The sequence below is a fragment of the Haliaeetus albicilla genome, chromosome 24 (assembly GCF_947461875.1).
Source record: "Haliaeetus albicilla chromosome 24, bHalAlb1.1, whole genome shotgun sequence".
NCBI lineage: Eukaryota > Metazoa > Chordata > Aves > Accipitriformes > Accipitridae > Haliaeetus > Haliaeetus albicilla.
In genome coordinates, this window is record NC_091506.1 from 23,560,375 (window position 1) to 23,572,576 (window position 12,202).

At 37.9% G+C, this 12,202-nt stretch overlaps 1 protein-coding gene across 2 annotated transcripts in view; it reads right to left on the bottom strand.

Annotated features, from left to right (window-relative positions):
* Positions 1-12,202, bottom strand: part of NUP210 (nucleoporin 210) — a 68,505-nt gene that overhangs the window by 13,659 nt on the left and 42,644 nt on the right. For both annotated transcript variants that reach the window (XM_069769849.1, XM_069769848.1), the window contains exons 21-30: positions 10,409-10,537; positions 9,567-9,694; positions 8,499-8,634; positions 8,113-8,175; positions 7,299-7,478; positions 5,793-5,873; positions 4,698-4,829; positions 4,324-4,482; positions 3,343-3,434; positions 1,660-1,834 (exon numbers count right to left, since the gene is read on the bottom strand). In XM_069769849.1, coding sequence (XP_069625950.1) covers positions 1,660-1,834; positions 3,343-3,434; positions 4,324-4,482; positions 4,698-4,829; positions 5,793-5,873; positions 7,299-7,478; positions 8,113-8,175; positions 8,499-8,634; positions 9,567-9,694; positions 10,409-10,537 — 1,275 coding nt within the window. The remainder of the gene's footprint in view (positions 1-1,659; positions 1,835-3,342; positions 3,435-4,323; positions 4,483-4,697; positions 4,830-5,792; positions 5,874-7,298; positions 7,479-8,112; positions 8,176-8,498; positions 8,635-9,566; positions 9,695-10,408; positions 10,538-12,202) is intronic.

The window sequence follows — 12,202 nt, forward strand, 5'->3', positions numbered from 1 at the left end:
TTGCCTTAGAATGACACAACAGATTCAAGCTCATCTCCTGCTCTGTCACAAGTTTTTCTACATGACCTTCAGCAACACCACTCAAACTCTCTCTCAGTTCTTCATCCATAAAATGAAGGCAGCAGCACTGTATCACCTCACGAGGTTACTGTGAGGTTAAAAATATCATTTCCATAAAAGTAGTATAGTCCTAATACATACAGGAAAACAAATCAGTTGTACAAGATACTGAACTGAGATGGTTCCTCCTACAAAGAGCTCACAAGCTTAATTTCATCGTGCACTGACTCCACAGTTCTACGATATCCTAACTGTATATGGAAAGAATGCACAAAGGGGGAATTTAACTTCAGTACCACTATATGCTGACTAAATGTCATTTGAGCCAACCCCAAACTCATTAGATGTCTTTCACGCACCAGATCCAGCAGTGAAGGGAAGAAACAAGGTCATCTATAACTGAGCTGTAGAAATTCACTGCCACCACCTAGCAGCAGGAGTGGCATTAGTGAAACTAAGCCACCATTTCTTTTTTCATTCTCCACCCAGGAGGACAGACCTACATGCTGTCCTACAGACAAAGCTGAACATTATGGTGAAAAAACACAATTCAAATAAAAAAAAAAAAAAAAATCAAGCCACTTCACAGTGATTATAATAATTAAACTTACAAATTAAATTAAATTTAAAGTCAGCACTCAATTATATGTCTTTCTCCTTTATTTGGGACATATGAAAGATGCTGACAGAGTAAAAAGGGATAAGAGGAACTGGAACAGTGGGTATCTCAAGGCTCATGCTGCTGGATGTAGAAAGTTCCTGGCACAAGGACTTTCAAACAGAAATGAAGGACATACATTCCCTTATGTCCTAAGCGCCCAACCAGTAAGATACATTAGACTTTGCATAACAACATTCAATCAACAGATGAAGTTTTGAGAAAGAAAGATGTTTCATTAGCCTGGAAACAAACTACTGAGTTTTGCTACAGATTTGTCCTTCCCTGAAGCATCCACATTTCAGTGGAGCTTAGGCACATACGGCAGCCTTGGACATGCTCCTTGCCAGCTCACCAAATACAAGCAACAGCAGCTGAATTATTGCATCTGATCAGATAGATTTTCTCATGCAGAGATTCTCATTATATGTAAAAGCTGAACTACTGGGAAACAGCAGAGAAAATGAAATTTTTGAGCACCGTACAGTTACATCTCCAATATCTTGAAAGTCTAGGTATCACTTAGGTACCTCACAACAGATGCTGTATTTATATTCATTACTCCAGATGATATTTACCTTTTTTCATATGCTGCAAAATGCATGCTTATGACATTAACATCTTTTTTATTTGAACTTCTGTAATTATCAGCCTTCCAAGAGATTTTTAGGACATACTACTTCTTTTTTTTAAAGTTTTTAAGGCACATGCACACAAAGGCCTTTTCATAAAATGTACCAAATTTAAAAATTTGCTGGGATTTAATGTTTATCCATCTATTTTAGTATACTAAACTTTTTTCAAAGCTCAGAACTGACTATTAATTCCTATAGTTCACATTTTTCAGAAGTGAAGTTCAAAACGTGCAATTAACCATCTGCATTGCAGTCATAAAGATAGTTTTCTAACAGAAAACTGCAAAGAAAGAGAGATGATACTACCTTAACAGCAGCTACAATGCTCTGGTTGATCCCAAATGATTCTTGTGAAATCACTTCAATTGTTGATGATCCTATCAAAGACCCAGAGTTAAGGAAACCTCTCTCATCGATTTTTACAACAGGAACTTTATCTGGTCCATCCAGGACACGGTAACTCACTGAAGCCACTCGATCCCTTAAGAAAACAAACAAAAAAACCCAGAAAAATAAAAAAACCAGGGGACCCCCTTAAATAAGTAAAACCATATATACACCAATATATAATGCAAGTCTAAAAGATTGCTAGTTGGTATGTGTTTTTTCCACGTGTCTGCAATAAAAGCCGAAAAGCCTGTGTTCTAGTCTAAGAAAGAAAAGTTTAAGTTCCAATTCAAGCTCACTTGGAAGCAGTATTATCTGGGTTTAGGCATGTATTGAAATCTAGTTTCCATCCACTGCCCTGTAGTGTCATCATTCACTGATGTAAACTTGATTCCAAATAATAATGGCTAAGGCTACAACATGCAGCTTCTGCCGTAACTTCCTATAAACAATATCTAGAGGAAGATTAGTCTGCCAGGGCCAATGCTGGTATTAGAGATAAAGCCAGGAACTTGATTAAGTGGATCTCATCATTTTCCTGGAAATGGTTTTGTAGACAAGGTTAATTTTTGGAATAACTCTCACCATGGTATTTGCCTATTAATAAAGTGAGCAAATACATAAACTGTAATTAGTGGGCATTCTGAGACATCAGCTACTTTTGAGTATCACTTATCACATCTTCTATGAGATTTGTAAATGATTTTTTTTTTTTTCTCCCAAGCTCCTCCATTGAGATAGAAATACTCTACTTTATCCTAGGAAACAAGCACTAAAGCTGGATTTTAGTTGCCCCTTTCTTGGCAATAGTGTAATTGTTTTTGGTGGTAGACTTCAGACATAAGGGCTCTAACATTGGATAGTGAAGACAACAGGACAAAGAAATGTACAAACTGGTATCTAAAAACTTAATGACTAATTAATTAGAAAAACTGCTCAGAAGAGATAGCGAAACAACATTAGTAAGTGACTACAAATGACAGGGCTCCTATAAAACTGTTTCAAAAGTGGATGCTGAATGACCATGGTTGCTGGAGCTCCAGTGAACCTAACAGTCCCTTACCCTTAAAAAGTAAATGCATCTGAAGCCTCGCCCTCAGCATATGTCCTATTGTCTATATCTGCACATTCTTATACGAGGAAAAACCAAATTTCAAGCCTGAAATGAGCCTGAAATGCCAGTCTTTGAAAACAGATTATGTAAAAAGGACTTCTCATTTGAAAAGGACATTTTAGTCTCAAAATCTAGTGATAGCCTTTGTGTAAGAAATACAGAGAAGTATATTCCATAAAGCCTTGATGGCCCATAAAAAACTCTAGTGGAAGCAGGCTACTGCTTCAACTGGCTCAGCATCTTTTAAAATAAGGATCTAGAAGTTCCAAATATTGAATGAATTTTCTAGCTACGATCTAACTAATACAAAATTTGACAGAGCCCAAGAGTACAGATAAGTTACTAGTAATCACCAGATAAGTTACGTATTATACAGATGGACTGTGACATTCTTTTAAAAAGACTGAAACAGCTTACTTCAAGCAGAATTGCTTTATGGTTTTGATAAGTCATTGACACAAATCACAGTATGAAAACTGATCACTAACCTGTTTGTCTGAAGTTTAATAAAGGAATTTGGTGACATTAAGATTTGCTCTGCTTCTACTTCTGGAGTGACTAGATGAAGTTTTTCAAACACCTGGAAAATAAAAGGCATTTTAGCCTACTGTTGTGTGCAGCAAGTAATTTATTTCCATTTATTTCACCTTCAAAAAAAACCCCCTAAATAAAAGTATAACATGCCTTTTTTTTTTTTTTTACCTTGCACAGTAGATATGGTAAAAAAATGAAAATTAAACATGAATATTTGAGAATGGGATAGGCAGTATCTTCTACAAATTATTCTGAAGAGCATTCATTTCTATGGCTATAGCTATACTATGAAGCACTATGAAAAAAGAAGCATATTTGTCAAGTGAAATGGTGTTGGAGACGCCACATTCACCCAAGTTACTTTAGACTACCCCAAGTCTGAGCCCATGAACTGCATGCCCACGAGGTGCACTCCTCAAGCACATTTTCCAGCTTTGGTCCATGTAAAGGGATCCAGTTTGCATACTTTGAAACTGCTCCCCAAAGTATGGTAAGTGGGAACAACCAAGAGATTTATTTCAGAAGCTAATTCCCAACCAAATTAACATGCCTGCATAGGTATGTATGATAAGCACTAAAACCAAGAAGTATTAGTGTGCAGAAAGGAACTACAGCAGCAAAGTTCTTTTACAGCTCTAATAGTGCTTATCCACAAGACAAAAGCCACCTCAATTTCAGGCAGTCTACAACAAAAACCAACTCCTGAATATCATTCAGCATCACACCAGTGTGTGACTGTTCAGTGTAAACCCTACCAACACTTGGGGAACTTGGAGGTTTCCAAAGAGTGGAACATTATACAAACAAGAGTAAGGGCTAAAAGATAAACCAAAACTGGAACTACTTTGCATTTCAAATTGGTTACTTCAAATACAGACTTCAATTCAGCTCTGAAAGAGATATTAAAACATTAACTGTGAGGAACATCATCATACCTGAATTTGGATTTCATCAGACAGCTCTCTTGCCATGTTGTAAAACTGGTTGGCTGCAGGATCAAGGACCTTCACAACAACTTTCAGGCCTGTTCTTCCCTTTGCTCTGCTATAAACATCCATTGCAAAGTTATATTTTGCAGGAAACTGAAAAGAAGCCTTGGACAGGAGAAAGCGATTAAAATTTTACTCATGGAAAGAATTGACATTGATACAGAGGAAAGACCACACTCAATGCTGACAATTGCTTTGATTTTGAGTAAGCGGAAGCAACAATATTTTCTCAATTCCCATTACATAGCAGTTTCCTTTTCCCAAGATACACATACACGCAAGTGCACATACACGCAAGTGCACATACACACACAATTTACCTCACTGTGTCTTGTCTTGATATCCAGAGTATCCCTCTTTGTGACAGACCAGTGGAACGTTAACCCTGGTACTGCATTGGCAAATGAAAAAGGAGTCTGACTACTGGTGATGCCCATTACATAAACTGGCATCTAGAAACAGAGAAACCAAATTTCTTAGGTAATTCTAGGATGTTAACCAAACCTGCACAGAGCAAACATAATTAAACTTAAAATTCATTGATCAAGAGATAGTATTTCTTATGAAAAAAATTGTTTGGCTGCTGTATATGTTGCAAGGATGTATCACGCAGAAGACTCAAATAACTACCAACTTGTAAAAAGTAAAGTTGATTTATTCTCATTTGCTACGTGCTCTACAAAACACAAGTACCGGTTTTCCATGAGAAAAGATGAGTTCAATAACTCATTTGTCCCATTTGTAGCATCAAATCACTTAATCTTAGTTAAATCACGCATTCCTACATTTTCTACATCTTTGTCTAGATGATCTCTCTGATTAACTCTGCTCTGGACATCAACTTTCCCCTTCCAACTCTCCAGATTAAGACAACATAACATATAAACACAAAACAGGAATTTTCAGCTTTTTATTTTTAATCTTCAAAGCAATTCATACACCTGGGACCAACAAGCTAGAATTACTAGCCATTTTAGAATGAGTAACTAATAAGGGAATTATAGACTCTTAAAAAATAGACTTATTAAAAGAGAATTTGAACAATATCTGCTGTTCTCGATATAGCAGACATACTGTAGATTTTTAACACACAAAGGAAGAAAGTCTCCACTGCAAATAGAATGAAGGTGAGAGAACCCTTCTCCATATGAAATGATGCCTCTTCAGCAGGGCCTGAATTTCTGAAAATCAGTCTGGTGTGCAAGGTAAACTTGTCTTGATTTACTCTTGTAATATGTTCAGCTCTGGAGCTTCTCCACTGCCAGCATGTTCATTCCTGCAGCAGCAGTGGTACCCCTCAGAGCAGGCAACCACTCCGACAGCTGGAATGGTATTATCAGATGATCTAATAGGAATGGCCACAGCTTGCAGGTCAAAATTTTAAGGCAATAAAAGCTAATCACAGACCAACTAACCTGTGTACCAGTTTTCATTCGTGTAATTGGTGCACGAATTCTAACAGCTGTCAGCTGTACTACTTCAACTTCCACTTTGTCCTAAAAAGGAGGAAGGGAAGACATCGTAAGCACTTGTCAAAGTCAAATGTGAACTAGAATGTGAACTAGATTTCACTTTCAGGATCTATTCACTATTTTGCCATTATTTAATCGCTATTGCCATGTGTTTTGCATGTGACATCACAGAAAATACAGATGGACATAACTCAGTAGGACTGTAAAAAAACTACAAAAGCATTAACTTTGTAAATTCATAGGCATTTAAAAATGCCACCTAAATAAATAAATAAAAAAAAAAAGCTCTGCTCAACATTACTGACAATATGAATGATGGAGCTGAGAAGTGACAGACTGCAAGGGAATAGATCATAGGGGTCCCTAGGAGAAGAGGAATGAATAATCCCAGAAGGTAGAGGAAGACATTGAGAGAATTAGAAGGAAATGAGAATGGTAAGTAGCAAACAGGACAATTGAGAATAAAAGGATGATATATGTGATACTCTGATGTCTCCTCTTCACATATGCTGACATTCCTGATGGATTTTATTCCTACTGTATACTGAGGAGAAAAGGTCAGACCTGGACCTAATTGGGCAGTAGATTTAGCTTTCAAGTTTATGCTACTTCCTGTCACAGCATCACGGCAGGCTGCTGCCCCCGCATTACAAAGCAAAGATAGATAGATATATATATATATATTATTTTTTTTTTTTTTTTCCCCAATTTGTCTCCTCTTGGCCTGTGGGGACATCTTGCAAGCAGCAGAGCTTTGTGGTATGCAGCATTGTCCTGCCTTGACCTCAAATGAAGAGCCATAAGATTTGGCCCAAGTTCTGCTATTCTGAGTCTCATGCAAGTCCCAGGGACCTGTGCTCCCTTATGGGCCTGCTCAACAGCTCGCCTACACTCAGCTAGTAGGAAATTATATGGACACAGATTCTGATGGAATATCAGTGATTCACTGCTTGAACTTCATAGATGGATTCAGACCACAGCACAGGATGATAGCTTTCTATAGAGCCTGCCTATAGCTTAAGAGACAATGTGTTTCTTAGGCAACAGTTACGTTCTGACTTCTGACATAAGACGCTGCTAAACTGTAAGGTGGTGCAGGCAGGGACAATCTTCTGCTGTTCTGGAAAGGCTTCTTTAGATGAGCTTTTCTAGATTTACTAATCAATTCTAAAGATATCAGACCATTCATAAAGTCTTCCTGGGTTATCAGTATAACTTTGTTTTAAGGTACAGCCAGATTTAGCTATCTGTTGAAAGTATCACCTGTGTCAGCACATACGTAAGTTCACAGGCCAGGGAGTAGGAAACACTGATTTTTCATCTCCTTAAGGAAACCAGGAAAGCGCACAAGATAATGTTACTGATTCAGAAAGACTATTCACCCCTTTTGAGCCATAGTCATGAGTTAGAGAGCCTCTTTCAGCCCCAAACAGGATCATAAAACATTACCTGAGACACCACAACAAGCTTCCCTGTCTCTGCATCAACAGCTTGCACCACTCCCGTTACTGTTCCATTCCCAACTGCCACTCCTCTGACAAGTCCGGTGCTGTTCACTGATGCAATCTTCTCATCGCTGATGGAGAAAATGATGTTGGATTGAGGTTGAGGGCCTCCTTCTGAAGTGATCTATAATTAAAAGCACACAGAACAACTAAAATTAACCCATCAGGTATTTCTTCTGGTTAATGTTACAGGGTACATACCCTTTCTGGGCTCAGCACCACAATGTCTTCAGTAAGAAAAGGCTGTTTGAACCTTTGTGGGGCATCTCAGGACTTACTTCTCCTGCACACTGGTCCTTGCATGATGATGGACTGGGAAATATGTGAGCTAAATGCAAAAGTGGACTAAGTGCTTTATAGAATGTAACAGGCTGATGCTACATCTAGTCCAGAAAGTTTCAGAAAAAATTCACCTCACTTTCTCTTCACCACACATGGTATAGCTCTGCTCTGTGTTTCAGGTTGTAGAACTAGCCCACTATGCTTAATTTCATGGAAGTGACAGATTTATTAATGCTGTGCTGGTATTTAACACTGGAAAAGCTGATGCTCCCTTGACACAAATAAATACAAAACCTTCGATCTGGCAAGACAGTAAAATGGAAGGTGGCTCAAGAATGAACTATTCTTGTTAGGAAGAGTATTCAGTGTGAATCAGCTAAATTGCCAAGTTGAATATCTACTCCTAAAAAATAAGTTATATACATTTATTTTAAAATAGAAATTACAAAGGAAAGAAAATAGGTAAGATGCCTCACCTGAATCGTGGCCCCAATAATTAGGGTCACTTTCCTTGGCAGTAGTCGAAATGGGGGAAAGACCTAAAAATAGAAATAGGAATATTTGTTTTCACATGATTTCAATCAGATAAATTATGTCACAAAACAGTACATGCAAGTGTAAACTGTGTCTTCACTTGCTTAGTTACAGTAAATTGAGCATGCAGAAACTTAACTCATCACTTGCAGTTAAAAAACACTGAAATCTGAAACAGATTAGCATTTGGGTAATTTCTGGACAGAACAATGTGTTTACTTTTTCTGACAAAGTAATTACTGTACTATAAATTTGCTATAATACACTGTTCCTATTCTATCACAACATAGATTTTGTTTACACATGTATTTTATCTGAAATTATTTACTTCAATCTGTTGTGGAGCAGAGTTGATTCTTTGTCCTCTTTTGTCAGCAACAGTTGCCATGAGACTAGTCTGACCAATGGCCATCCCATGCACTACAAAAGCAGCAGTATGGTCATCAAGAGCTTCACTGAGTGGGCTGTAGCAAAGAAACACATTAAAATAGAGAAGTTCATTGAATAAATTACATGAATAACAAATGCAAAGGACTTATTTGGTGCACAGCAGTTTTATCATAAGGATGACTAAGTGACTATGTCTTAGGCAAAATTAAGGTAACCATCGCATTTCTACATGTAACATCATGAAATGGCTCTTCGTAGCCTATGTTTTATCTTACAATGAAATACCTGAAATGAAAGTGAAACAAGAGTGTTAGTTGGTACAGACCAAAACTCTGCCAGGGAGCCCACTAACAATTTGACCAGTATGGACACTAGTGGCACAAGCCTTGATTACATACCTTGACACTATTTAATGGAGTGGGATAGATACAGCCAAGCAGTCCATATATATTTGCACAGTATTTGCAAATACAGACACGCACTTCCCCATACAAAGCAGAATGATTTTTACTGATTACTTCAACACCAAAAATCAACAGTCCAAACCCCCTTTTTTCCCCTGTGATTTTAATCATGTTTAGAGCTTGGAAAATAAGGAGCTTTGAGGCAATAGGATGATTTAGGCTACGTGTTTCTAAAAGGTTAAGTAACAGACAGAATGAGTTTGATAAATCAGATACGTCTTCACGGAGTTCTTCACATGACATTATTTGCCAAGTCACTGCTTCCAAGATGCATAAGGCTCCACAAAATATTATAGCATATGAATACAGTCTCATTTGTCAGTCAACAAGATTTAGATTGTTAGCTTAGGCAATTTTCCTGACAAATAACCATTTTTTACCATTTAACAGGTAATTAAAACTTTACAAAAATAAAATAAATAAAAACTCATATACTCATGGTATACTACCATGCCTCCAAACCAATACCTTCACTCATTTTTGCTTATTCTGCCTATAAACATATTTGCAAATTAATTAAAAAAAAAAATCCATTAACTTACACAAGGGAAACAATCTGAGATGCTGCCCTTAGTTTTAGATCCATGACAGCAAAGTATTTCGCCAGAAAAGGTTTCTTAGAGTCATCCAGAACTCTGACATAAGCTTTAACTGTTTTTCCAATCTCCACCTGAAACACAGTCACATCCAGTCATTTTTCTTTTAAGTTATTCTTATTTATTAGCATAAACGCTTTCCTTTTATTTTGTATTACATTTTTAGTAGGGTCTTAGAGATAAAGCCCCAAGGTTAGATTAGCACTGATTTTAAAGAATAATCCCTGCCAGCTATGGTTAGCGTCAAATTAAATAAATGAATTCAGGTCTTTCAGCTGGCAAGGGCATAATTAAAGCATCCAGAAATATCAACACTTACTTTGTGTAAGACGCACCCAAGACGCACTGGCAAGTAAAATGAGTTGGACTTTTTTTTGGTTCATTTTTAAAACATGACATATGGAAAATGACCTTGGGGCAAAACCTCCTCCTAAAAGAATTGTTCTCATGCACTTTAAACAACAGGAAATGTAAATTAGCGTGTTCATATAAATTATGAATTAACATTGCTGTGTAAATGCAAAAGTTGAGAGTGCTGCCACACAGAACATGAAGTAAGAGACACTTGATACTCTGAAAGACTTACAACCTAAAATGATAAATTTGGGAGGGAGAAACAGAAACATAGGGAGATCAAACTATTTCTCTTAAGGTCATACAGCTGCAGCAGAGGGCCCTAACCACTACATTGTATCATCTTGTACATGTCTCATCTTTACATTCATGATCAGCACAAGGAATCAGGGCAATCTGGATCAGCTAATAATTCTGGTTTCAAAGCCACTAACCTTGTCAACAACTCGGACATACAGTTCCTGTATATCAGATACATAAATTTCAGCTTTAGCTGGTGCAGGGAAAGCCAAACACAAGTCATGAATCATTACAGTCACTGATCCTGGAAGCAGAGGATTCACCTGCAATGCCAAAAGAAAATTCTATTATAGCACTTCTTATTTTCATTTGTCTGTCATTCATAGGATAAAATTTATATCACTTTCAGGGCTGATGCAGTTGGATGCAGAAGTCTCCAAGCTTTAGACACAGATAATTCTTCCTCCAAAGTAAAAGTAAAGCTGTAAAATGTATGTAAAAACTATCATACTATTGAGCTACTGCAGACAGCCTCTGGGCAGCAACAGAATTAATATGTCTTAAGCTAGAAGCAGTCTGGCATTCTGTTATTCTCCTTCTGCCATCAGAAGGACAAAAACCCCACAACAAATCATTCAGAGCAATGACACTCTTCTTAGTGGAGTGAAAAAAAAAAGATAAGGAAAAAAAAAGAAAAATCAAGGACAGAGGCTATGCTTATAAAGCATTGGTATTGCTTCCTGCAAGATTCATACTTTACAGTTATTGCTTTTAATCTGGATGAATAGCCAAAATCTGGTGGTAGATCTTCCCAAGTAAGAGGATGATTGATAAACCAGGTATTTCTTTGATACAACTATTATGATTATTTTATTAATTTTTTTATACAAAGAACGTACACGTTATACCTCTCAGAATACAAGGAGAATCAAACAATGGAGAAAGATACCTCTGCTCACAAATACAAGAACTAGGCACCAATCCCAAAGTCGTCTCCACACACTTTCTCAAGGCTATGCATCCACACCTTGCTCACATCATCTTTGCAGTTCTCTTGCCGTTTGCCTGACCTTGCCACACACCTCAGGGACGATCCCAGCTATTCTCTTCACTTTCACAGGTACCCTCACTTTGGCCAGAGACAGTGCAGATGTTCGGTGCCCTATTCTATGCACTCATCTGGCTTATGAAGATGAACTCTGAAACAAGGGGTGATGGACAGCCAGGCCCCCAGTTCAAAGGATTTTAATGTAATTCATAGCATTACTTGGCAGCACTACAGGAGTTAGCAGTAAGAGCAGTGGGAAGGGCTGACATTTTGTTCTTTAAGGGCACCACTCTTACTTTTGCCTCAAAATAGAAAGGAATATAAAGTTTTAACAAATGTCAGCTTTCAGAACAGCAGCAGTTCCCAAAGTGGGTGGCTAATACAGGTGCTGGGGCATATATTAACACACAGCCATGGAAAGCAGAGAAGGGGATTTGGCCAGGAGGCAGCCAGCACGACCATGGGGAAAAAGATGTAATAGAGCTCAGTTTGGGCTGGAAGACCAGAGAAAAGCAGCTACCAGAGCAGAGGGCCAAAGGGGAAAGCAGGGCTACTACAACTTAGAAAAACCATTCCTGTCCCAGTTACTTCTTCCGTTCCCATCGGCTATTAGGTGTCCAGTGGCTCCCTAGTATACAGTGTATTACCACTATTCATTCTTCCCCCATGTTATCACCCATGTCCAGAAACACTGCTGTGTTAAAAAGAGAGTAAGAGGTATAGAATTTATCCTTGGCAGCCCCAGTAAAAAGTCTGATAATCACTGCTCTAGATAACTTGAATTTAGCTTCTCAGAACAGTTTACTGTCAAAACATCCTATATCAACTTGGCTCCACTGATACCTGCTATGGCATCAGCCTGGCACATCAGACTGGAACTTGCTGATTTTCTACACAGACCATTCTGCTGGCTTCCATCGAAAGAAAAATCCCTAGGCAA